General features: G+C 52.7%; 2 protein-coding genes across 3 annotated transcripts in view; one reads left to right on the top strand and one right to left on the bottom strand.

The window, feature by feature from the left end:
* The first annotated feature begins 5,635 nt into the window (after positions 1-5,635).
* The window catches only part of UNC5B (unc-5 netrin receptor B), a 57,840-nt gene continuing 36,854 nt past the window's right edge, over positions 5,636-26,621 (top strand). For both annotated transcript variants that reach the window (XM_030241202.2, XM_030241201.2), the window contains exon 1: positions 5,636-5,765. In XM_030241202.2, the coding sequence (XP_030097062.2) occupies positions 5,675-5,765 (91 nt within the window). In that variant the 5' untranslated portion in view covers positions 5,636-5,674. The remainder of the gene's footprint in view (positions 5,766-26,621) is intronic.
* On the bottom strand, positions 5,776-8,684 carry LOC127059749 (uncharacterized). The gene is made up of 2 exons (XM_050976134.1): positions 7,463-8,684; positions 5,776-6,918 (listed from the first exon to the last, which is right to left on the bottom strand). The coding sequence occupies exon 1, from the start codon at positions 8,570-8,572 to the stop codon at positions 7,508-7,510; it is 1,065 nt and encodes a 354-aa protein (XP_050832091.1). The 5' UTR covers positions 8,573-8,684; the 3' UTR covers positions 5,776-6,918; positions 7,463-7,507.

Raw genomic sequence — 26,621 nt, 5'->3', positions numbered from 1 at the left:
CAGCTCTGCTTCACACTGAGGACGAAGATGGGAAGGTCCTTGTTTTGCTTCGTGGCTGTGCTGATCTCCCTCTTCTCTTCAGATGCTCAGGAAGCACCACTGACACCAGTCCAGGTGCTGACAGCTCCCTCTGGAGCAAACCCTGGTCTCAGTGAATGCCCCCAAGGCGTGTCCTGGTGGTTTGGGGAGCTCACTCCTTCCCCTTGGTTCGCTGTGGACACGTGGAGCTGTTCCCAGCCACCCAGCCCCTGCCATGGGAAAGGTTCCTGACGTGGTTTATGGCTACCTTGGGAATCACCATCTCCTAACCAGCCTTTCCTGGCCCCAGAGGAGCCGCTTTCACCTCTAGCCTCCTGCAGGACACAGATGCTGTGAAGCGCCACCAAGGTGGAGGAGAGAGGTGACACGAGGGTCCAAGAGGACACAGGGGGGTTGGAGGGGGAGGGTTTGTGTCTGCCCCTCCCCATGCCCAGTAGGATTTCCATCTCATCTCAAGCTGAAGCCAAGGAGACTCTGGTGTGGGGAGAAAGTGAAGCGCTTTCCCTAATCGAATCACACGGCAGCGTCACTTGTAAAGCTCTGCAAAGCAGAAAGGACTTGGGAGCCACTGAACCACAAACTCCTGCTCCCTCCCCAGTGCCTCGTGGAGATCCTGCCTCTCTTCTCCATCTCTTGCCTGTGAGCTCAGTCTGGGAGGGAGCCAGGACTCAGAAACCCCTCCTCATTGCCCACACCAGCTATCCCATGGGCTGGAAGATCTGGGAATATGTAAATGGTGTCTCCATCATCTTGAGGTGTTCATCTTGGGGTGTTCTGCCCTCTCTGGTCATTTCCCTGACAGGGGATGCACGATGTCCTGCTAATCAAGGCGGTCTCCTCCATCCTCAGCTCCCATGAAGGTGCTGCATCTTCTCCTGAGCCCCCAAGCATGGAATGTGCCACTCTGTTTGGAGGTGAAGGGCAGGGCACTCCCTCACCTTCACCTCCCTGCCCTGGGCTTAACCTGGGGAGCCCCAGTGTGAGGTGGGGGGGCCCATGGGGAGGGGGAAGGAAGGGAGGATGCTGGCTGTTTCACCCTCAGGGAGCATGGGAGGAGATCAGCAGGGAATCATACAATTGTGGGATGGTTTGGGTTGGAAGGGACTCTAAGGATCACCTGGTTCTAAATGGGCAGGGACGGCTTCCACTGGACCAGGTGGCTTCAAGCTCTTTCCAAGTTGGCCTTGGACACTCCCAGGAATGGGGCACAGCTTCTCTGGGCACCCTGTGCCACTCTCACAGGGAAGAATTTCTATCTTACATCTCCTCTACATCTCCCCTCTTTCAATTTCAAACACTGTCTGCCCAGGGAAGCTGGCCCATGGCAAGCTGAGGGGACATGCCCAGGTGATCCAGGGGTCCCCCAGCAACAACCTACCTGTCAAAATACACTGCTCCACCTGTTTTGCAGGAAAACCTGCTCTGTCCTCCTCCCACCCTTTTTCTGCTTTGTGTGGAGAAGTAAATTCCTTGTCCTTTCCAGGTAGCATCCAGGACTTCTCTGTGGCAGGAACAGCATCCTTGCAGCAGGTCTGTCAGCAGGAATTTCTGCAGCCTCCTCTGGTGCTCCCAGAGCTCTCAGGTGAGGAAATCGTCAGCAGTAGGGGAAAAAAATGAAATTAACCACGGCTAACTCAGTGTTTACTTCGTGCCTGGTAACAACAAGCTCCCTGTTAAAATTCCCTCTTTACAAAAAGCAGAGGGATTTCAGCCTGGCTGCATTCCCAGGAGGAGGGAAGAGGATTTTTTTGGGGCAAGAGGAGACATGGCTAGGGTGAGCTGGTGGGGAGGCAGTGCCAGGTCACCTGGGCAGCAGCATCCCAGGGAAATCAGAGCTCCCTGCAAGGCTTTTCCATGCTGGGGAAGCCCTTCCCAGTGCCTCGACCCCATGTTATCAGTAGCTTTGCTGTGTATCCCCTCTTTTTCCCCTGTGTGCTGGTCTTCAGGCGCTCTCTCCTTCCTAATGCCTGATTAGGCTGGCAGGACTGTTTGTCCTGATAGCACAGCTATGGATAATGCCATGCAAATTGCCTCCAAGACCTCTGAACCCCCAAATAAAATAGCACCTCTGGCTACCCCTGGCTGCAGCCTTTCCAGCTGACCACAGCTGCAAATAACATCTGAGGGCTTGAAAGAACAAGCTTTTTAAAAAAATAAATAAAACCGTCCTTCTTCCCACTGAATGAAATTTTATTTGTACCATAAAGATGTCTTGATAAGTTGGTGCCAGCAAGCCCAGCCTTATCCAAGATCACTGAGATATTTGGTGAGGAGCAAGGTCTGAAAGGAATCAACAGAGGATGTTTCAGCCCGCCTCAGGTCTGCTCTGCCTCCGAAGGAAGTTTGGGTGGGAAAAGGCACCCACCCCTCCCATGACGGTGCAGTCAGAGCTGAAGGGCACCGTGACCTTGAATCCCAAACAAGTGAGTCTTTGTCTCACCTCCTGATGAAGCTTTGGGAGTTCCCTCTGTTTATTATTCATCTGATTGCCTTCTTTTTTTAACGCTTTCATGCCCCCCCTTCCTCCTGGCTGTGCCTGAGAGCCCAGTGTCAGGCCAGGCGAGGTCTGGTGCTGGTCCTGCTGCACCCCTGAGCTGGGAGCAGCCCCTCCCTTTGCCTGGTGCAGAATGCCAGGAACCCTTTCCCATGTGCCATCCCCCTCCCCTTGGCTGCACCCAGTCCCTCTGGGGCTGATGGCAAGGGCTGGAGCCTGCCCGCTGCAACTCCTCGCACCTCGGGTCGGCTGCTGGGAGCGGTCCTGCCGCGCCGGGAATTTGATTGACACGTTCACGCCTGGCCATTAGGGGGAAAACGAGGGCTAGTACGTAAACACCTGGGAGGAAAAACAGCCCTTTGCCTTAATGATAGTTTGTCATGTCATATTTTTCTCAAATGGCGCAATGGGGGTAAGTGAACCCTTCATTTGCATGGCTTTAATTCGTATTTTGAATACCAGACCGCCTTAAACGCTGCCCGGTTTAACCCACCAGCTCTCGCTCGTTTTCCACACTCTGCTTCCCAAAGCAAGCACTTTGAAATTGCACTCATCTGGCCTGATCCAGCAGGAAAACACCTTTTTGTCCTGCCTTATTTTCCCAGAGCTCTTACCCCCAGTGGCAGCACTGCTGGGTTTGCATCAGGTTCATCCCTTCTCCAGGCTCTTCCCTTACAGCTTCACTCCCTCGACAGCAACTGGAAATGAGATTTTTTAATTTTTTTTTTCCTGCTCTTCAGCCTTTTCTGGCACATCCCACTGCTCTGTAAATACTGGCTGAAGTGCAGCCGAGTGTGGGATGCTCGAGGTAGCACTCAAGGCAGCTGCACCACCACTGATGTGCAGGTGGCCTGAGTTCTTCCTGGTTTTTGGGGGTGCCTCTGGCTGAGGGAGAGGGTGGGAGAAACATCAGGTCCGATTTTAAAATATACTCTGAAAGGGAGCAACACCCTTAACTAAAGATCAATCTGTCCTTGTGTAATTGAATTCTACACAATAAGTCATGTACATAGAGCCAGGGATCTCTAATTCTTGAGGCTCAGAAGGTGCCTTGGGAAGGTGAGGAACCCACTTTTCCCATGCCTCCACCAGAATCCAAGGATTCTTTGGGGATGATCCCATGAATGTGCCTGGTATAGCTTTTTGAGTGTCTTTTGGGGTTGGCCAAACATCCACTAGCACACCAACCAAACAGGTGGAAAATGGTTTCTCGGGGGTCGTGTTGGACAAACATAAGATATCCAAACCTGAAGCATTAGCTAAAGTCACCCAAACATTTCTTTTAGGTTGGCTAACTGGCAAAAGCTCATGACAGCTCCAAAAGGTTCTCCAAGGTGGATTTTCATTCTTTTGGGTGACAGCTTGCATGCAACACCCCAGCTGAAGAGCCTCTGCCTCCTGCCAGGGTTTGCACTGCAAGGTGGATTTTCATTTTTGGGTGGCAGCTTGCATGCAGCACCCCGATGGAACAACCTCTGCATCCTGCCAGGGTTTGCCCTCGCTCTGAAGGCTCAGAGCAGGCTGAGCCCTGGGATCCAGCCCGTGGCTGGAGCAGCTCGCCGAGCCCGGAGAGCTCCGGCGCCAAACCCACAGCCCCGGCTGCACCGGGCTGGCAGCGAGGCACAGGCTGTAATTACTGCCAGGGCGCCTTCCCCCCGCTGCCCTAGCCCGAGGAGCTGAGCAGCTGCCAGCAATTAAAACTAGTTAGCAGTTCCCAGGATGTTTTAACTATTTCTAGGCCGCCGTGGCAGCCCCTCCTTCCTCAGCGGAAAAGAGCGGCTCTTGTTGGCACTCTGATGGCACAGGCACTGCTGAGCATGTGGCTTTGCTGAGTTTGGGGGTCTCTCTGCCCCCCCAAAAAAAACATTGCTGAGTCCTTTTGGCCTCCCCCACTTCCTCCACTGAGACAGGGTGGGGTTTAAACCCATTCTGAGGAGGGACTCGGTGGCTGGAAAATCGCAGCCCCACCAAAGCTTGCAAAGCTGTGAGGTTGTTTACAATTCTTTGCAAGGACAGAGATATGGGCATATCATGGGACGGTTTGGGTTGAAAAGGACCTTAAAAATCATTTAGTTGCAACCCCCTGCTATGGGCAGGGACAGCTTCTACTATCCCGGGCTGCTCCAAGCCCTGTCCAGCCTGGCCTTGGGCACATCCAGGGGCAGCCACAGCTGCTCTGGGCACTCTGTGCCAGGGCATGCCCACCCTCACAGGGAACAATTCCTCCTAACATCTCCTCTAAATCTCTCCTCTTTCAGCTGAACACCATTCCCCCTGTCCTTGTACTATCTGCCCCAGTAAAAAGTCACTCTCCATCCTTTTTATGAGACCCCTTAAGCCCAAAAGGCCACATATCAAGAAACAGTTGCAGGATACCTCCCTCAGTGTGTGAGTTTTATCTTTTATTACTTGTGTGCGTCTGCATCTGTTATTTTTATGCTCCTGCAGGTACATCCTGCAGCCTGGATTTTAATGGCCCTTTTTGGGGGAGGAGGTGAGAGGAGGGGTACAAGAAAGGTGGAGAGGGACTTTTTAGGAGAGGGTGTAGTAATAGGACAAAGGGGAATGGCTTCAAACTGAAACAGGGCAGAGTTAGATGCGGATATTTCAAAGGAATTGTTCCATCTGAGGGAGGTGAGGCCCTGGCACAGATTGCCCAGAGAAGCTGTGCCTGCCCCATCCCTGGAAGTGTCCAAGGCCAGGTTGGACGGGGCTTGGAGGACGGAGATGATCTCGCAGTCCCTTCCAACCCAGCCCGTTCCCGGCGCTGTGACAGGAGCGCGGCAGGGCGCTGCTTTCTCGCCGTACAGAATTTCCGCGGGGGGCTCGGGGGGGGCGTCCCGGCTCCGCCGGCGTTGCGCGGCTCCCCCTGGTGCCCGCCGGCCCCGCTGCACCGCGACTCCCATCCATCCATCCATCCATCCATCCATCCCCCGGGATGCCTGCGCTGGCCCCGCGCATCCCGGGCTGGGCGGGGCGGGGCGCGGCTGAGCCCGGGCGCAGCTGCTGGCAGAGCCCGCCCCGGCCCGCCCCGGGCCCGCCCCGGCCCGCCCCGCCCGGCGCCGGGCAGCCCGGCAGTGTGGCGAGGCGGGCGGGCAGCGCTCCGCTCCCGGTGCCGCTGCCGATCCCGCTGCCGCCGCCATGCCGCCGCCCGGCCCCCGCCGCCTCTCCCTCCTCCTCCTCCTCTCCTTCCTCCCCGCGCTGCTGCTCCGCCGGGCGCTGGCCGCCGCAGGTAAGGGGGGCACAACTTTGAGGGGCTGTAGGGTGAGCGGCATCTCCCCAAAAAAGTTCGCTGCGGTTGAGGTGCCCGGCCTTGGGACGCCGAGTTGGTGTTTTTATTTCTTTTTTCTTTAATATAATGGTGGAGGTGTTAGCGAGGGGGGGGGAGCCGGGCGCCCTCCGCGCCGTGGCGGGGGGATGCTCCTGGGGAGGATGATGCTGACAGCGACCTCCGCGCCGGGGGGATGCTCCGGTCCAGGGGGGATGATGTTCTTGGTGGGTGCGGGCTAGCAGCGCTCCCCGCTCCGCGGGGGATGCTCCGCGGGAGATGCTCCGCGGGGATACGGGCTGGCAGCGCTCCCCGCTCCGGGGGGGATGCTCCGGGGGATGCGAGCTGCCAGCGCCGCTCCCTGCCCGCCTCGCCGTGCCGCTTCCTTATATTTCTCTCTCTGTGTATATATATATATTTATTTTTCTTGGCAAAAGCAAAACAAACCCAGCCCTGTTTGTAGTAGCGCCGGCTGTGATTCCCCGGCAGGTCAAATAAGTAACTATTCAGCCTGGAATTTTTAAGGGTTTTTTTTTTTTTTTTTTACTGATTATTATTAAATCTGCATTTTTATAAGCTGAGCGATTGATGGCCGGGCAGCCGAGTGGTCTTTTCCTATGGCTGTTCAAAGTTTCCTGTACGCAGCCCAATCTTGTGATTGAGATGCACTTAAATCCAGCCCTTCCGTTAGCAATCCCTGCCACAGACAAGAAACAGAGGCACGTCTCTCCTGCTGCCCTCTCTCGTTCGGACTCCTGCGATCAAACTCACCCTTTCCTCCTTATATTCCCCCCCAAACGCACTCCGCAACTCCTGGACATCCTCAGCACTTAGTCCTTTGTCATCCTCCGGCGGTGGCAGAGCACAGCCGCCCGCGTTTATTCTCCGCGTGTAAAAAGATGTATTCTAGTGTAGAGCTCAGAAGGGCAGCCCTGTGAAGTTTGATGGGTTTTCGGAGGCTGGCAGAGACCGTGAGCGTGTTGGGCAAGGTCGTTATCCCGCCGGGAATTCGGGATCTGTCGCTCCCCGCAGCTCCCGGCGAGGGTTTGAGGACGCGTCGCGAAGCACAGATCGCTCTTGTTAAGGAGTTGAAAGCGTCTCCTGACGAGCTGATTTTCTAGGAAAATGAACCAAGCCTTCTTTTCTGAAGCGTAATTAAGGTGACGAGGAATTTTAGGGAGGGAGTCTAATTAGATTAATATTTTTTCCGCCTCCGCCGCACAAAGATCCAGTGTATGTCGGCAAATAGGGAACAGGAATGGCACTATTGACTTATCCAGGGGCCCGGACCTTGCTGCAGCAGCGTCCTCCAGCCAGAAGGAACTCTCTCCTTCGGTGGGAAGGGAGAGGTTTGAGAGCTGCCAACTCCTGCTTGGCTGGGAGCGGTGCCGTGGGGATGGGCAGCGAGGGGCCCGGGGGCTCTGCACAGCACCGGGGCTTTGGGAAGGCTGGATTAGCCAGGCTGGATTAACCAGGCCGGGTTTAGCCAAGCTTTCCGTGGATGCTGAGGGGAGTTGGGGGGGATACCGCTGTGTTCCTGCCTGGCTCTGTCCTCTTGTTTTTGTGTGAGTCAAGTTCATGCAGGGGTTGAAATAAAACTGGGCAGGAAGGAGGGAGGAAGGGAATGAAGAAGAAAAAAAAACAAGTTAAACCTGACCCACCTGGCTCAGTTTGAGTCTGGGGAGCTCTCTCAAGGCACTGTGCTGCTAATCTGGCATATGTACGTGTGTGTATAATAAAGTTTTTAGCTGGAGAGCTATAATTAGTGTTTCTCCAGGAGAGTTGTGTAGTGGTGGCATGTGATGGCGCAGAGGAGGGAGCTGAGATGGGTGCTCAGCCCGGGTGAGCATCCACTCCCTTCCCCATCCTTGCTTGGTTTTTAGAGAGGCAGAATTGTTTTCACCCAGAATTGTTTTCACCCAGAAAACAATTTTCTCTTTCAATAACAAAGGAGGCACATGTTGTTTGTGTCGGGTTTTGCAGTGTGGGGGTAGAAGTGTGGTTTTGGATGGGGGTTTGAAACCCAGAAAGCATCTGGTCCACTCATCCATCCCCAGAAGTGCTGCTGGGTAGGGGAACCCAGATCCCAGCGTGTCCCTCAGCCTGGGGCTGTACCTGCCAGGCTGCTCTCCAGGATTCATCCTACTCCTCTGGGTAGGAAAACGATTTGGGGTGAGGATTTGGAGCTTGCTTGAGGGTCTTTCCCCGTGGGGGAAAAAACAGAGGGTTTTGGAGGTTGGCTGAAATCCAGAGGGTGATGCTGGAGGTGGGGACTCGGCTGACAAAGGTGGTTTTGGACAGCTGTCATCCTGCTGAAGGAGCATCCTTCCATCCTTCAGCTCTGCCAGCAGCAGGAAAACACCCAGGGACAGGGGGTGCAGGGGGGACAGCAGCACTGCTGTCCCCCAGCAGCACGGGGACATGGGTGGCAGGAGGCTGCCTGCCCGCTGCTGCCAGCGTGAGCAGATGGCTGGGGAAGAAATGCTCCAGGACCTGTTGCCTATCAAATCCTGCCCTTTGGAGGTGGAGGCTTGAGGACAGGGGTGTGTGGAAGGATTTGCTTGGCGTTTTTTTATCTCCTTCAGCTGCTTTGTTGTGGAGCTCTCTCTCTCTCCCTCAGAAGCCGGTGCTCTCTGTGCGTGGTAGCAGCACAGGGACACACTGGAACAACAACTAAAAAAAGGAGAGAAATGGAAAAAGACTACTTTAGAGGGGGCAGAATCACTTGGAAATGGTAGTTGTGGGGGGCAGGGAGGAAATCCAGCTTGCATTTACTCTGCTCAGAAGGCAAAAGCTGACCCTGTAAGGAGCTTGGAGGGTTCAGCTGCGTCCTTCATCCCTGGGGTGCTGTAGATGCTGGTTTCCTTTCCATCCCCATCCTAGTCCAACAGGAATTATATATATATATAAATATATAAAAAACAGATCTGCATTTTGGGTCAGTTAAGTGAGCCAAGATGCTGCAAGGAGCTCTGCTTCCCTTCCATTTCCAGCAGTGGCATCCCCACGGCTTTCTCCCTCCCGTTGGGATAATCCTGGCAGCCCTGTGGTGTTTTGGGAGAGTCCTGAGCTGGGCTTTGCTGGGCAAAGCCAGGCTGGCAGGCCAGTGGCAGGTCAGGAATGCTGTGAGGAGAGGACAGAGGGGCTGTGTGGAGTCTGAGGAGTTCATTACAGCAGATGTTAGTGCCATAAAGCCACAGGTTCCTGCTGTTTCCTATTCATTTATATCTTCCCAGCTTTAGCGATGCTAATGTGAGTGAAAACATTTCCTGGGGGGGCTGGAGGGGGGGGGGAGATAAATCATCAGCCCATTCCCTCTGCCCCCTTCCTGCCATCCCACCGTGGGAAGGGGGGATTAACAGGGGTGCAAGGGATGCCTGAGCCGCTCGGTGGCTGCCATCAGCTCCTCCGTGGCAGTTGGAGGCCCACTGGCTCCAATTTTGGTTTTCCATAATCTGCAAAGCTGTAATTTGCTGTAATCAGTTGCATTGTGCAAGCCAGCCCTGCCCGTGAGTCAGAGCACGGTGGCACCGAGCTGACACAGCCCTGGCCCTTGGGATGCTGGGCTCTGTGCAGGGGATCTGGGTCTGCTCAACACTTCCAGGAGTCTTAGCCCTCCTGGAAGTGCTCAGGGCCAGCTTGGGTTGGGTGCTGGTCCAGTGCAAGGTGTCCCTGTCTGTGGCAGTGGAGCTGGAATGAGATGAATTTTAAGGTCCCTCCAACCCAAACCAGTCTGTGATTCCTTTCTGTTCACCTTGGGCTAAAGGGAGCCTGGGTGATCCTTCCCTGGCTCTGCCAGAGCTTTAGAAAGCGTTGTGTGAGCTGTGTCTCCAAAAAGCAGAGCCTTTGTGGTGAAGCAGCACTTCTGAGGGATGTCTCCCCTCACACTAGGCCGGAGCAAATCCAGTGTGACCTGCAGTGGGGCTGGGAATTCACCTTGGGCTGAAGGGAGCCTGGGTGATCCTTCCCTGGCTCTGCCAGAGCTTTAGAAAGCGTTGTGTGAGCTGTGTCTCCAAAAAGCAGAGCCTTTGTGGTGAAGCAGCACTTCTGAGGGATGTCTCCCCTCACACTAGGCCGGAGCAAATCCTGTGTGACCTGGGGCTGCACTAGGGCTGGGAATTGAGCAGCTTCGGCTTGGGAAAGGCAGAGAAAACCCAGAGAAAAGCCTGGAAAGCTGCTCTGATGTCTGGTTTCACACCAGGCATTCATTAAACAAGAAAGAATTTGGCCATCCATCCCCAGCAGAGAGGGGCTGAAACACAAGGAGAGAAGACACCAAGGCCTCCATGGATGCTCCAGCCAGGCAGGCAAGGGAAGGGAAGGGGCCTGGCACAGCCCATGGGAAGGTGGGAAGCAGAGCTCACACACCAGACAAACACATTTTTTGCCTCTCAGGTTGTAGGACACCCTGCCTGTGCTGGGCATGGTGGTGAGGTCCCTCCTTGGGACCTGTCTTGGGGGCAGCCTGGAGGCCCCTGGCTGGCTGAGCCCCTTCCTGAACCCTCCATGAATCCTCCCTCTCCATCTCTGCAGGCTTGGCTACATTTCTATTCTCAGTAAAAATCTCAGTTCAGGAGTGTGGGCTCGCTGTGTTCTTCTCCCTGCACAGGGGGTGATGCTGCTCCTCAGGGTCCCAGCTAGGGTACAACATTTCTGCCCTCGGACAGGGCAGCCCGCAGAGCAAAGCATCCCAAAGGCTGAAGCACCGGGAATTATTTTTGAAGCCTCCTGGTTTTTCGGAGGCCTGACTCACAGCACAGGAATGCGCTGGGCTGGCAGCCCCAGACCTGCTCCTCAGCCAGGGGAAGAGCTGCTGCTGCCGTCTCCTCCTCCTCCTCCTCCTCCTCCTCCTCCTCCTCCTCCTCCTCTGGAGCCCGTTCCCCATCCCAAACCACTGGGCTGGGCTGGTAGCAGCCACGTGTTTGCTGAACTTGGATTTTTAGGGGATTTTTTTTTCCATCCCTCTCCTATTTTTTTTTTTAAAGGAGCTTAAACCCCGTTTTTTTTGGTTTTTTAAATTTTTATTGGGCTCAGCACCTCTGCTGAGGGAAAGGCAGAGATCAAACGCCAGCCAGGGCTGGGAAGAGCTGGGTGAAGCCACGCTGGAAAATGAGGAAAGGGAAGGGAAGCAGGAATTATTTAGCACGGGGCTTGCTCCAGCGTGTCCTGCACTCTGCCTTTAATCTCCTGCGAGTCCCTCCCTGCCTCAGCCCAGGTCTCCTCTGCTCCCTCCTGCCTTGGCTGGCTTCTCCCACTCTTAGGGAGGCTGATCCCAGTTCCAGAGGGCTCCCCCAGACCCACACAGGTGTGGTGTAGCTGGGTCAGGTTTGTAGTGAAACACCTGGGCCGGTGGGGAGCACCTGGGCCTCCTCCCTGCCTGGTGTAACTGAGGGTGCTGGAGCTGAAAGCTTTAAACCAAACTCCTGATGGCTGGGGGGGAGTGTCCTGGTCAAGGGACAGTGGTGACAAGTGTGTGTTTCTGCAGGCAGCCCACTCTTCCTCCATGGAGAAAGGGAAGAAGCATGGAAGCAAAGCAAGCCTCATGTCACCACCATGCTCAGCACAGGCTGGGTGTCCTACAGCCTGAGCTGCATAAAATGTGTTTGGTGTGTGAGCTCTGCTTCCCACCTTCCCATGGGCTGTGCCAGGCCCCTTCCCTTCCCTTCCCTTGCCTGCCTGGCTGGAGCATCTGTGAAGGCCTTGGTGTCTTCTCTCCTTGTGTTTCAGCCCCTCTCTGCTGGGGATTGATGGCCAAATTCTTGCTTGTTTAGTGAAACATCCTCTTTTCAGCTAATTCCTTGCTGCACCGAGGAGGAATTACCAGGTCCCAAGCCTTGGGAATGGCTGTGAAGCCACATGGGGTACGAGCACGGGATAGCAGACGTGGCAGTGGCACTGGAGGCCCAAAACTGGCCTGTGACCATGGCACTTGAGTTTATCCAAGTGAAATGTAAATCAGGAGCTGCGTCCCACTGTCTGCCATGCACAGGTTGATCTGGGTGGACGTGGCTGACAGAGTCCCCCAGCATTTAAAAATCAAATGGTTTTGAGCTATTTTTTCCCTTTGGCTTTGGTTGCTGTGTAAGTTTGAGGCAGTGCTGGTGTGTTGTGTTGTTTGTTGTCGTTTTTTATACCCTGGGAGGTGAAGGGTGTGAGTTGAGACACTCACCACTTATATTATTACTGAAGGGTAATAATATACCTGAAGAATAAAAGTGAGCAGAGCTTTTCTGTCCTGGAATTCAAGGTCTGGGCTGTCCTTTTCTCCAGAGAAGCAAGTCCTTCAGGAAAGCAAGAAGACCTTATGGATTTGGGGAGCATTCTGTCTGTTACCTGTGTACACACACACACATACAGCACAGCTGCCCTCGCTTCTCTCCCCTGTTTATTCCCACATCTTTTGGGAATAACAAAGGAGGAGGAAAAGGGTTGGTTTGTACCTCGAGTGATCCCTTCCCAGCTGGAATCCCCAGAGCTATGAGCACAGGCTGTCAGCCCAGTTGGGCTGGAGCCAGACACAAAAGTCACATCCCAGCATCTCTGCTGCTTCCGGGGGGTCCCTCCGGTGTGGTTTCCTTCAAGACCCCATGAATAACCTTTGCTCCCCTCCTTCACAAGCCTGCACCCAGTGTGAGAGCTGAGGGATTGTTTCCCTTTGAAAGAGCGTGGAAAATCTCATTTTGAGATGTTTAATGCCTGATAGATCCATCAGCCTCCCTCTCAAGGCTGGGGAGAGCCCAGGACATCCGAGATGGGTGGGCATGGGGGCTCCGTGGGAATGATGCTGGGGGCATCAGCTGAGGATCCCTCAGGTACAGGATGCTAGAAAGAGGTGTGGGGAGTGGGAAACAGCTTCTGTGGTGGTGGGGAAATGCTCTTGGAGGTGATGTTGCTGCATGTGACATCATTTTTGGGTGCTTTGTCTTGTGCTAGGGATGAGGTGCAGCACACCTTGATGTGTTGAGCCAAAGGCTGTGCAGGTCAAACGTGAGTGAGAGGATTTGAGTGCAGGGTGGGAGATGGGGGAGTTCTCCTTCCTGGAAGGCACCATGATGCTCCTCCCCCACCAGGCATCCCTCCCTGTTGGAGCTGTGTGGAGACACACGTGGTGGCTCTTCAGTGATGGGAGGTGAGGGCACAGCTGAGGTGAGAGCAAGGCTTTCTGCACCCAGACTTTGTCCTGCTGTTGCTTTGTGAGTCTTTCCTTTCGTGGGGTTCCTCTCCTCCCCAGGAACTGCCACTGGCATGGAAGTGACCCCTGCTTGCCCCCTTTGCCACATCAACAGATTTAAACACCTCTACAGGTCAAATTTAGCCACTAAAATGGGGCATTTTGGGCTAGGTGTGCTCCTGAGTGTACCTGCCCCTCCTGGGGCAGTGACAGGATGGAGGGAAGGGACATTTCCAGCCAAATCCAGGCTTCCCTGCCAGGTGGCTTGCGGGGGCAGAAGGCTATTAAAAGGGTTGTGTTGCACTGCACAGCGTGGGAGTTCTCCTTAGGCAGGAGGTTGCAGAGCCCAGGAATTCCTCAGGACAGATTCCTGGGAGGAGGGACACGCCTGGGATGCAGCGGTGCTGTCAGCAGTGTCCTCAGAGCTTTCCAGGCTGTGAGGTTTGGGACACAAGTGAGGGCATCCACAGCAGTGGCTGAAGGCATGAGGTGCCACTGACCCTCCAGTGGACTCCCACGGTGTCTGGGAAACTGTAATTCCTCCTGACTGCTAGCTGGAGGGCTGGAGCAATTGGGATGGAGAACAATCCCACAGCTGACAAGTCGGTATTCTGTCAAAGCTTGGACTCGGTGATCCTGGAGGTGTTTTTAACTTCCATGATTCATACCAGGGCTTTGGACAGTTTCATGGAGATAGATGGAGCCAAGTTCTTCCACTGGGTTGATGGGCTGTGCCTCCCTGCCATCTTCAGGGGGTCTGGTTGTCCCTCTTGGGGTCTGTGAGCAGGGGCTGCTCTCCCCCACGGGCCGTCACCAGCCCACGCCATCACCCGGCTGCCTTATTGGCTCCATCTGTTTGGGTTGGCTTAGAGAACAGAAGGGAGGGTGTTTTCCAGCAGCCAGAACGTGGTTGCTATTTAAAACAACCAAAAAAAAAAAAAAAAAAAAAAAAAAGAAAAAAAAAAAAAGCAGTCTGCTGCCTGCTTTTCGTCTGTGGAGCCGAACAAGCGTCCCCGCCCTCACCTGGAGGGGCATCTCTGAGGGCTTTGCAGGGCCCTGCAAGCCAGGGCAGTAATTAGTGCTGGTCGGCAGGGAGGATCCTGCAATGTGGCCGTGCTGTCTGCCCTGGGGCCGCTGCCGCCTTTGGGGTGGCTGCTGCCCAGGTGTGGGATCCCAGCACCTCCCTCCACCCCTGTTTATCCCAAACAAAGGGTGCAGCCTCTGCCTCCCCGCTGCCACGGCTGGTTTGGCAGATGCTGGAGGGTGCTACGGTGTTCCTGCACTGGGATATTACTTTTGAAGGTTTTTCTTCCCCCCTTTGACAGAAATGTAGAGACAGGCTTAAAATGGAAGCATGGCTCCCAGAGTCCAATTACACAGCAATTAAAAGTAATCAGCGGTCTGGGTCGCTGAGCTTGGAGAAGGGGTTCACAAAAGGTTCTGCCAGCTTATCTTGGAAAAGCTTAAATGTCCTGTCTCTTCTGCTGTCTGGCCCCTGGCTGGGGGGCATCTTCACAGAGTGCGTTGAGCATTGCTGGAAATCTGAAATCTGGGATTAAGCTCTTCCTAGAGCTCCCAGCTCCTCGCTGGGGCTGTGGTATCCCTACCCTGCTCCCTGGGCTCTCCCCCGAGTTCCATCAGTCTGTGTTTTGGGGCATTTGGTGACATGATGTCACTGCTGGGTGCACATTGTCATTCCTGGGGCCACTCTGGGCTGGAAAGAAGAAGAGGAGGTGGCACTTGGGGCTCCCTGCCACCTCCATCCAAGCACATCCCCCAGGCCTGCAGTTCCTGCCATCTTCCCCTGGTCTTTGGGAGGAGATGCTGACTCAGTTGTGGAAGCAGGTTTTCCTGCAGGATGTCTGATTCCCCTGCACATCATTTTGGCTGCTTTTCTCCAGCCAGAGCCTTGCAAGCGCCTCCTTCCGTGCTTCGGCGTTGGCGCTAACGGGATTTGTTACAGGAGAGGGGATTTGGCTGGGGAGCTGCTCGGGTGACTGGGATCCTGAGTGTGATGATGTGGAGTGTGAGCTGCCAAGGGCTATAAAACTGTTTTCCTCCCCCTTTTCATTCCCTCTTTTCTTTTTTTTCTTTTTTTTTTTTTTTTTTTTCCATGTGTGTCTCTGCTTAATGGTTTGCTACTGGTGAATGACTCGGTTTGGATTTAAGGACTTAGAGCCTCGTGGCTAATCCCTATCCTGGCTTGTGGATCCTTTGGATACCTTGATATACATAAAGCACATATGATATATGTGTGTGTGTATAAAACAAGGCATCAAGGCACTTATTTCTAAAATTTATACACCAAGATAAAAAATGTTGGCTGTGCCCAAAGCTGGAAAAGCAAGATCCAAAAGCCGGGAAGAGGGTTGGGTTTTACTTGGGCTGAGCAGTGACTAACCGGAGCTGAGCTTTTAAAACAAATGCTTGGGATAAACTGGTTATGCAAACTGGGGCAAATTGGGCAGGTTCCTTTGTAGTTTATAGCAAAACCCTGGGAGTCTGGGGCGTGTTGGGGCCGGTCCTGCCGGGGATGGAAAAACCCACGCACCGGCTTTGCAGATGGGGTCGCAGCCGACAGGGAGGGATCCTCAGGGATAAGGAGCAGGGGAAGCCACAGGTTCAGCTCTGTTCAGCTAAAACCTTGAGTAACACCAATCCTAAACATGGAGCAGCTCAAAAATAGATGACTTTTCTACCTTTTTGAAGTGTGGTTTTTAATACCTGCTCAGAGGAATCCGTGCTGTTCTCGGCTCCAAGGAGCTGTCGGGCTTGCTGGTCCTGTGCTGCTGAAATTCACCAATTCAGAGGATTTGGGGTTGTTTTGCCTTGGACAGGCAGGTGTGCCAGCAATGCTCTGCATGCCTCTGGAAGGCTGTCAGGCTCACAGACCACAAGGCTTCTGGTTTCCATCACAGCCACCGCTGTTTTGGCCAGGGGCATCCATCCATCCATCCATCCGTCCGTCTGTCCCACAGCCCTCCCAGGGCTTCTCTCCAGCACGGTGCTTTGAGGACACTGGGAGCAAGAAGGGGCTCTGAGGGCCCTTTGGGTGGATTTTTAACTCCACCCAGCCCTGTGGGCTGGGAGAAGGTGATGCTTGGCTCTTTGGAGAGGCAGGGTAATGCTCCATAGGAATCCCACTTACTGCTTCCTGCTGGATCAGGCTTCTGGCTCAACAAAGACCAGCTTAGGCTGTCGTAGTCATTTTCAGGGGGAAAAGCCTGACTGCTGGATGGAGCAGAAAATTAGATGAAAACTACCTAACAGGAAAATAAAAGATGATTTTTGCACGCAGGGAAGGGAAAAGAGGAGGTGAAGTTGCTGCTTAACCCTGAACATCCTCTGAGCACTGCTGGACCCATTCACCATTCCTGCACCCTAAAGGATGCTTCTTCATGGCTTGTACAGATGGATGAAGTTGGATGTGGGGCCCTGTGAGAAATGGATTTGTAAAGAATTTTTAAAATTTGATAGAAAGCTTGCACAGTCTTGTACAGTTGTATGTAAGCATTGAGGTAAAATGTGTTGACTTAGGAAGGTTATGGAATAGAGATGATATTGTTGAGAGAGAGATTGAATTAGAAATAAGTTTTAATAAGTTTTAAAATATGGCTTTGTACAAATATTAAACTAAATACTAAATACTAAGCTAAAATATTAAACTGAATACTAAACCAGGACAATTAGATATTTTAGAGAATTAGAATTGTGAAAGATGTGTTGTAGTAGGATGATGTGGGGTAAAAATATAGGTGATTGGTGGTAGAAGTAATAGTAGTGTAGTAAACTAAAATCTTAAATAAAATCTTTTAAAACACCTCTCAGTTGCCCCATCTCTGTAAAAGCTGGGAAAACCAACAGGACCTCAGTGGTCCTGTGCTGGCTGGGGAAGGAAACTTCCCTTGGAGAGCAAGTTCTTGCTGTGCTGCTCCCCCCTGCCTTTCCAACTCCACTGGCTGTGTTTTCCTCAGTATTTATGGCCTGGCTGGAAGGAAGGGGACGCTCCAGCCAGCTTGTTAATGACCCCTGCACAGAGCAGCAAAGCCCACTTAGCAGCCTCAGCCGAGGGGTTTTAGTGCAGCCTCTCTCCTTCCCTCAGCTAGGGATGGATGGGAAGGGCTGCCAGCACCATTCCCTGCTCGCAGAGAACAAGGGCTGGGGCTTGTGTGCCACGGGGAGGCGGGGGAAGGAGCCTGTGGAAAGTTTAGGGGGGAGAATTCAAACCATATGTTCCGCCCAGGGTAGAGTTGCAGAGCTAAAACCAGCAGGGAAGCCAAAGGAGCCGGAATCCTGCAGCTTGGCTGGGCTTTGCATCCCTGTAGGTGTGGGGGGGGGGATGCAGAGTGGCCTGCTCAAGGTTGGTTTTATAAAATAAACCCTCCCTAAAAGATGATTTGGGTCCTGTGCCTAAACCTTCCCTAAAAGATGATTTGGGTCCTGGCATTCTGCTGTCCTGTGTGTTTAGAGCTGGGGTCTCCAGGGCTGTTTCCAAGCCTTGGGGTTCCTCTGAATAATGCTGGGAAGAGGCTTGTCTGGGTTGTCCTGAGTTCATGGTGTTTGCAAGTTTGATGGGAAGTCGAAGGAAGAAATTTCTGCCAGAAAGGGAGTGCCTGCAGCTCGCTGGAAAAGCAAGGGTGATGTGCCCTGCACCAAGGCTGTCCTTGTGGTCTCTTTCCAGCTACAGAGAGGAGAGTCAGAGGAAGAGTGGAAAAAGTTACGTGCAGGCAGCTTGTAGAGTCCTACAGGCAGCAGACCTGAGCAATCTGAGTGCTTTGAGAAAGAAAACCCAAAAGCAGGAGAAGCACTGAGGTCTTCCAGTAAACTTTTTGAGCTGGGAGATCTCTTTTGTTCCCCAGACTAAAGGCATGGAGACAATATCTGATTCCCCAGCCGGCTCCACGGAGCTGTTTGCAACCTGTCAGCTTGGAAACCATCTGCTCACAGCCCGTGGGGACTGTGCTGTATGTGGGACACAGGGGGAGGGAGGCTCTGCCGTGACCCCCGTGGGATCCAGCCCCTCTGGATCACCTTGTCCCCTGCCCCAGGAGGAGCACCTGAGCCTAAAATGTCAAAAATCCCCATGGATTTATCTTTGGGCTTGCTGGATTATTTTTTGTTGCTTGTTTGTTTGGGAAAGGGTGGGGGTTGTTTCTTTTTTTAGCTTCATTTCCTAAAAAAAAAAAATCTTTCACCAAACTTTTTTTTCCCTTAGCTGCTGTGCTGTTTGTATGTCTGCATCCAGACTCAGAAGATGTCTCATAATTAAGCGCCTGTCTGATTAGGAAATTAGCAATAAAGTTTTTATCTAGGCTGGTCGGCCAGTGAGAGGGATCTATTAATATCCCACTTAAAAAAAAAAAAAACCAAAAACAAAACAAAACAAAAACCTAAAACATCAACAGCATAACACTTGCCACCTACTATTGGGGAACACAAATGCCATGTGGGAGGGAGGATTTGGAGCAGGAGATCCATGGGAAAACAGATTGGTGCACATGGAAATTAAAGAAGGATTGAGGAAAATGCTGGGAAAACCTTAGGCAAGGTGAGGGAAGTGCTGAAGGCTTCTCTCAGGGCATGGCAAAAGGAACTTGTTGGCAGGTGACCTTAATCTGAAGGAAATGATCCTTTGCTAATGATGTTTGAGATGGAAGGGGAAGCAGGAGAGGAGCATCCCACGCCTGGGTCAGCAGGGAGAGGTGGGGAGGCTTCCTTCCAGCTCTGCCAGAAATCACTTGGCACATTGGATGTGGGGCACTGATGGCAACCACAGGGCCCAAAGGTTGGGGGAGTTTGGGTTATCACAGACTTCTGGGCCAGGATTTTCCTGCAGCTTTGGCTTCCCATGTTTTTGGGGAGCAGCAGTTCCTGGCCCCTCCAAAAATGGAGCACCAAGGGGAAGGATGGTGGGAGGGAGAGCATCCTCCACTGAGATGGTTTCTGCTGCTTCTGCAGGTCCTCAGGGAGTCCCCAGGGTTTGATCTGGCTGGTGTTTGTCCCTTGGGCAGTGCCACAATAAACCTGGCTCTTGCCTCACTGGGTTTGGGACACTCCAGCTGCCCAGGAGATGCTGTAATCCAAGAGGAGCTGAACCTGAGGGAGGACTGGGTGATGAAAGGAGTCCTTGTCCTATTGCAGACAATATTGCAGAGTCCCCTGAGTTTTAAAGCATGTTCTTTGCAGAGACAGGCTCTTAATGCAGTGCAGGAGAAGGCTTGGAAAACCAGGAGGAGGTTCTCAAGGAGCTGGTGGAAATGAGAACCTGGAGCTAGGAAAGCTGAAGTGTGCTTTCTTCCAGCACCAGGATGTTTATTGCAGATAATTCAGAGAGATGGCATCTCTTTTGATTTAAAAAAACAGAAAAAAGAAAAACAACCTCTATTTTGAGACTGCTGAGAAAGTGACTGCCCCTTGTGATTTTTCACAGCTGAGATCATTTCTGGCTGAGTGAATCCACTCTGGAGGTTTTAGGCTCGATGTGGATGGGTGAGCTCAGATTCTGAATTTTTATGGAGTGTGGGGTGGGGGTAAATCTCAATCACTTTGGACCAAAAGATGCATCAGTGAAGAGAAGACTTTCCTCCACTTTTGGGGTGAACAGTGATCTGGAGCTGCTGTGCTCTGAGGGAAAACAAGAAACGAGTGTTTGCTGAGAGCACATTAGCAAGAGCTGGAAGGAATTACTCCTCTTTTCAGAAATAGGTAATGCACATCATTTTGGGAGACACTGAATTTCACAAGTGCTTATTCAGGCCCAGCTTCAGTCTGTTCCCTGGACTGCAGACTTTGGGAGAAGAAATTAAGTCCGAGGCAAAGCAGGCTGCCTGTGGGAGGGACTGAGGCTCAGAGCAGGGCTTTAATTTCAGCAGTGCAGCAGTGTAATAGTGTTGTTTATAAGCTTCTCTTGCCACATGAAAGCAACGTGGCATTATCCTGGTTGGCCCTGAGAGCAGGGAAGCAGCCAGAAGAGGCCTGATTACAGAGCAGCAGCTCTTTCTTCCCATCACTACAAAAGAATAGACAATAGAAACCAGGATCCAGTTTTAGCTGAAGTAATGCAATGCCCTCCTTCTGGTGGTCATGTCACATGCTGCCTGAGTAACTCCCATCCTTGTTTTGCCTGGAAAACCAGCCTTGGAGGGAGGGAGGGAGGGAAGGAAGGAGGGAGGAAGCAATGGCTTGGGCTGGGTGATGCTGGGATCAAGTGCCCAGCTGTGTATGGACCTTGTCTCTGGCCACCTTTGGGACCTTCTCCAGCAGTGGAGCTGGTGGGCTGTTGCTTTTTGGGTCACCAGCCCTAGGAATGAGGGGTGGTTTGGCTGGAGCCTGGGGTGTGCTTGGGAGGCTGAGCCTGAGGCACTGGAATAGGAACCTACAAAATCAGCTTTGTGCTCGCTCCTTGCTCCTGCCATGAGCTTCCCATCCATGTATGAGGGGGGCTAAGGCATCAAAAACATTGATTTAATTTTTTTTCCCCTCAAGAATAATTAACTAGATGGTTTTAAGGCGGTTTGGAAGCAGGATGGGGGATGTTTCTAGCTTATTTTGTGTTGCTTGGCTTCCCCAGGTTGGGTGATCTGTGTGGGATTTAAGAGGTGAGTGGGTGGTTGCTAAGGAGAAAGAGGACCCCTCTGAGGCCCTGTTGTCATCCCCATCATTGCAGAAGGTGTGGAGAAAATTCCAGTGGAGATAATTTTTTTAAAGTAGCCACAGGTCATAGCTGCCTTGCTTTGTGCTCTGGCATTCCCAAAAAAGCTGGATGGGAAAGCAGTGCAGGGAAAAACCCACAGCAGAAACCTCACAGCTCTTTGTGCCCGGGACAAAGGGCTGGTTTGGAGTTACAGGGAAGAAAAGGAGCTGTGTTTGTGGAGGGAAAGGTGTTGTAAGATGGGTATTGGGACTGGGACGAGCCAGATGAGGCCAGAACGAGAAAATTGTTGAGGATGATTGAGGATGCTGGCCCTGGGGAAATCTTTCACCAGGCTCCTGGTGCTGTAGATGCTGATTTTTCCACTTCTCTGCAGCTTTAAGCATGCAGGAGACAAACTGTCCCTGGACACTGGAGTGGCAGGAGGTGGGTACCCACTGCCAGCATCACAAGTGTGTGCTGGGGGTGCCACCAAGCCCCAGAGCTGGGGCTGCTCCCAGCCTTTGTGGGGTTTTAACCCCATTTCCCCCTCCTCACTCAGTCTGCAGTTAGGGGCACCTTTTATTACACCTTTTTTATGCCCAAGACTAATGGTTCAGGCTGAATATGTTATCAGAGCAGTGTCTGATAAGTTTTCTGCCTCGAAGCCCTGGGGAAGTGCTTGTTCAGGGCCACTGCAATAGATTTTCCTCCTCTTTCCCAGCTGCCTAAAAATGGTGTGATTTTTTTTTTTTAACTCACTCCTTAACTGAGCATTATTACTTTAATCAGTGGGAAGAAAGATGCAGGGCCCAGCCAGTGTTGTCCTTAAAGGCTTGCAGTGCCTCTTTGTGCTTTCATAAACCCAGAAATGGTTGGCAGGACGTGCTGATAGGAAAGAATGAATCCCTGATTGCTCTGATGGGCTCGGACCATGTCAGGGAGGTGACAAGGGTGGAGCTGGTGGCTCGGTCTTGGCTGTGGAGGTGATTGAGGGTGGTGGTGAAGAGGGTTTGATGTGGATGTGGAGCAGTGGGGGCACCAGGGGGTGATGCAGAGGCCCCAGGTGAAGTCTGGAAGACAAGAGGAGGTCCCACATGGAGTGGGATGCTGAGCATCCATGGAAGCAGCCTCATGTGCATTAATCCAGGAGCTGCCTGCAGCTCCCCTTTCAAGCTGTAATAGCCAGAGCTGGGAGAGTCGATCCATATCTATTTAAAGCACTTCAATAAATAAAGATACTAAATAAAATCACTGTGGCCCTGCACTCTCTCTGAGCTTCTAGGATTTCCCTTTCCCCTCCCCATGTTTGCTTCTGGATGCATCTGGAGGTGAAGGAAGGGAAGGGATGGGAAAGGTCAGGAGTCTTGGCTTGTGGGGGTCACCTGTTCCTCTCAGCTGTGGGTCTGCAGCCAGACACCAGCCTGGACAAATCAGGGAGGTTGTGCCCCCCAAATGAGGGATCGTCACCCCAAATCAGGACCCAAATGAGGACGGGAGAGGTGGCACACACATTTCCTCAGGGATGTTTTATTAAAAGCAGTTTTCCATGCACAGCAGAGGAGTCCCAGTGGTTGCTGTTTTCTGTGGCAGGGAGGTGACAAGTGGGTCTTTGCAAGCCCTCTGTAATGCTAATGGAAGTGCAGGTTGGGTTTTTGTTGTTGTTTGGGGTTTTTTTATTTCCCCCCTTGCCCCTCCCTTGCCGAGGACTAACCAGGGAACACTTGTTGGAGGATAAAATTAAAAAGCCCGTGGTGGTTTATTTTGAGGGCAGTGTGTTTGCTTTCACTTCATGCTGGAGGGAATTGCTCTGCTGCTGTCAGCAAATAAATAAAATAAGAGCTTTGTTTTAAATTAGACTTTCTTCTGGTAGCTAATTAGGCGAGCTGATACCTGCAGTTGCATTACCTAGGCACCGACTGTACCCAGCATATTTGAGGCATATGGCTGCTGTCGGCAGCTTCTAAACTTCATTAGCCCCTCATTATGATTTTTTTTTAAATATCCCCTTAATTGGCTGCGAATTCCCTGGGGCTCTGATGGCATCAGGAGCCCTTCCCTGAGAGGCTGCGCCTGCCAGGGATGAAGCTGGGGGATGCTGTCCGGCACGGAGTCCACGCTGCGATGCTTCCCAGCCACCGAGGGCAAACTTCTGGGTCCCTAATGGTGAAAACGAGCACTCGGAGCTCTTTTTTGGGTGTTATTAGAGAATGCAGCCCTCATGCCGCGGGGGAGCTGCGGGAGCGCCAGGCTGGAGCCGCGGCTCCTGTCCCACCTGGAGGGAGCTTGGCTGTGTCTCGCCTCCTCTCCTCGCCGCTGCTGTGGGCTGGCTGGAAGTTCCTGTCGGTCCTGTCGGTGATGGGGATGAGCCCCGGGCAGCTCCAGAGCCGGGGGCTGAGCAGAGCCCGCCGCCCTCCTCCTCCTCCTCCGAGCAGAGCCCAGGGATGAAGGCTCTGGGGTCCCGTCCCACCGGAGGGTCCCCATGCTGAGCCCGGAGGGTTCGGGCTGGTTTGGAAACAGCTCACAGCTCTCACCCGGCATCTTTCGGGGTGAGGCCATCAGGAGTCCCTCCCTGAGAGGCTGCCCCTGGCCGGGATGAAGCTGGGGGATGCTGTCCCTCACGGTGCGACGCTTCCCAGCCACCGAGGGCGAACCTCTGGGTCCCTTATTGTGAAAATGAGCGCTCCGAGCTCTTTTTGGGTGCAGAGGACGGGGCTGTCCCTGCTGTCGCCCAATGCCTGGGGCATTCCCAGCCGGGCTCCCGCGGCCAGGCTTTGCCTCTCTGGGGAAATGAAGCAGAGTCATTATCCCTGGGGATAATTACCGGCCCTTGCGCAAGGCCGGGGCGCTTCCGACCCCTCGGGCCGTGCCGGGAGCCGGGGCTGGGCACCGAGCCCCGCGCACCCCTCGGCGTCCCCCCGGCCCTCCCCAGCTCTGCTCGCTGTCGGCAGGGGCCAGGGGAGGGGGTTCTTCCTCCCCCTCCTCCTCCTCCTCCTGCCCCCATGCCGCATTCCTGCTCGGGAGGAGATAAGGATCCAGTCTGGCGCCGGGGTTTCAATGCGCTCCCTGATTATCGACAGGCGCCGGGCAGAGCCCCGGGCAGCGATAAGTGGGGAAAGGGAGCGGGGAGGGGGCTGCCCAGGCTCAAGCCCACTTAAAAGGCTTTTCCTTTATTTGACTCTTCTTTCCTTTCTTTTTCTTTTTTCTGATTTTTTTTTTTTTTGCCTGTCCTCCCAGGGTTGCTGGGCTTGTGTGGGGATGGAGGGGGATGAGGGAAAGATGTCCCAAGCTCAGCAGCTGGGTTCACAGAATCACTGAATGGTTTGGGTCAGAAAGAACCTTAAAACTTAAAGAGCATAGGCAGGAACACCTTCCCATATCCCAGGTGGCTCCAAGCACCATCCAGCCTGGCATTGGGCACATCCAGGAGTCCAGGGACAGCCACAGCTTCTCTGGGCATCCTGTGCCAGGGCCTGCCCGCCCTACAGGGAAGCATTTTTCCCTAATACCCAATCTAACCCTGCTCTCTGGCAGTGGGAAGCCATTTCCCATTGTCCTGTTCCTCCAGACCCTTGTCCAAAATCTCTCTCCTGCTCTTCTGGAGCCCCTTTAGACACTGGAAGGAGCTCTGAGCTCTCCCTGGAGCCGTCTCCTCTCCCAGCCTGGCTCCTTGCAGAGGCTCTCCAGCCCTTGGAGCATCTCCTTGTCCTTTTCTGGACTGGTTCCAGCAGCTCCAGCTCCTCCTTGTGCTGGACAAAGCTCTGCAGCTTGGGAAAGCCATCAGAGGTCATCGAGTCCCAGCATTTGGGCACAAAGAGGTCACCACCAAGCACGTGGGGGTGCTTTCCTCCCTGGGAGTGGGGGACATGCATGTCCAAAGTCACCTGCAGCAGGCACTGTGTCCATGGGACACTGCCCCTTCCCCTTCCAGATGTTGCATTGCACATCTGGGCCTCCCACCTTCCCCACCAGTCCCTTACAGCTCTTCAGCCAAGGTCCCTTCTGGGTTTTAGAGGCTCAGGGCAGGGTCTTTATCAGCTGGGTGAGCCCACCACGGGACAAAAGCTCTTATCATGTGGGTGTCAGGGCTGTGGCATCTCTGTCTGTGTGCAATTAAACCCCATGTGTCTCCTCTGTGCCAAGGAATCTGGAGGCAAGGAAGAGCCTTATCTTCCTGCTGGTGGCTGGAATGCTCTTGCAGCCCAAAGGCATTTCTCTGCTGTGCTAATGCTGGGGATAAAAAAAAAAAAACAACACCAAAAAAAAAAAAAAAAACCAAACAAAAAAAACCAACCAAAAAACAAAAACCCAACAAAACCAGGGAGTTTTGGAGTTTTGCCCTCTCTTTTCACTCTTAAGCTTATAAATAACAGTGCAGCATCCTGGGGGAAGGGTGGTGGGGTTTGGGTTTTTTCCTAAAGTTTTTTTCCTCCTCTAAGTGTAACTCTGGGCTGATATCCCAGGAATGTGATCCCTGGTGCTCGTAAAAACCCAGCTTCTGGCCTCCTCCTTCCTTCCCAGGCATTAAAGAGCCAGGCCTTGGGGATGAACTGGTGGGATCTCACATCCACTGGGATACTCCACAACACATGGGGATTCTAGTTTCTGGTGTGAGCTCTCTCTGAACCTTCCTGCATTAATATTTGATGCTTTTCCTCGGGTTGAACATTAACAAGAACTGAGCACCACCAAAAAAAGTGCTTTTTTTTTTTGGTTTTAGTGGAGGAGAGAGAGCAAGAAGGAGGGGGGGAAAACTGAAATGCAATCGTTTTTTATGGCTTTCCGGAAGGGCTTGGATGTGGCTTGGACAGCATCGGGTCAGGAGCAGAAGGAGCAGATAGCCCCTGATCCTCCCTGCCTATTTGCATCTTTCCCTTTCAGGTCGTAAATATAAAACCACTACTTGAAAAACAAAAAGCTCGTTAAGCTGTCAGCGGGCTCCCTCTTGGAGGGTCGTAAATGTGTCTCTGAGCAGTGGCTTTTGTTCCTGTCATGGCTGGGCTCAGGAACTGGGGCTGGAGGGAGGAGGGCACTGCCTGCAGGGGTGCTGGTGGTGGGGCTCTGACCCCACTAACATCCCACTGCTGCTGATTTGAGGCTCCTCATCCCTTCTTGGTCTTCCTTGTGGACCTCGAGGTATGAAGGCATTCCAATGGAGCAGGATTTTGTGAAAAATGCCAATCACTTGGTTTTAAATTTTTAAAAGTTTAATGGTAATAAAATGGTTATAAAAATAGTAAAAATAATAATTAGAGTAATAATAATTTGGACAGTTAGGATTAGGACAATATGAGACAATAGAAACAAAGTTATGGACGGTCTGGGTACCTTTTCTGGGCAAAATAAGCCCGGAAAAGGCCCCAGGTTAACAGAGGATTAACCTTTAAAAGCAACAGCCTGTTGTATATTCATACACCTCATCCATGGTGCATCAATTCCATTCACACACAGGATTCTGTCTGGGCAGTGTCAGCTTCTTCCTCTGAATCCTGGCTGAGTCTTCAAGCCTGAGCAAGGCAAGAAGAACTCGATAATGGAGCAATAAATTCTCTTTCTCTGAAAGATTTGGGTGTCCTGTGGCTGCTGTCTCACTGTTAGTCCTTTCTTTAAAAAAAGTATCCTACCTAGCATAGTTTCTATTTTAACATTGTGTTACAACCTAAAACTATATTTAACACACTACTTAAAAGAATTAATACAGCACCACTTTCTAACACAACACATATAATATTCCTTTAAATATTTGCAAAAAGCCAATCAGAAAATACCCATTTTTCACAACTGGAAAGATGGGTGCTGATGCCTCTACAAACAACTCGATGGGTGAGGGTCTTTAGGAGAAATGGGTGCTAATGTCTGCAATATGGGGTTTATGTTTGTACCTTACAGATCTCAGGCAGTTTGAACTCCAGAGCTGTAGGGTGATAGGCAAATGGGTCTGCAAGGGCTATTGCAGAACACAGAGAGCCTGAACTTCTGAACTTTAGGGGAAAATGACATGTTGGAGGGGAAAATGTGT

Source organism: Serinus canaria, chromosome 6 (genome assembly GCF_022539315.1).
Source record: "Serinus canaria isolate serCan28SL12 chromosome 6, serCan2020, whole genome shotgun sequence".
NCBI lineage: Eukaryota > Metazoa > Chordata > Aves > Passeriformes > Fringillidae > Serinus > Serinus canaria.
Note: the sequence above shows the minus strand (reverse complement) of the source record. Positions and strands in the feature narration are given on the sequence as shown.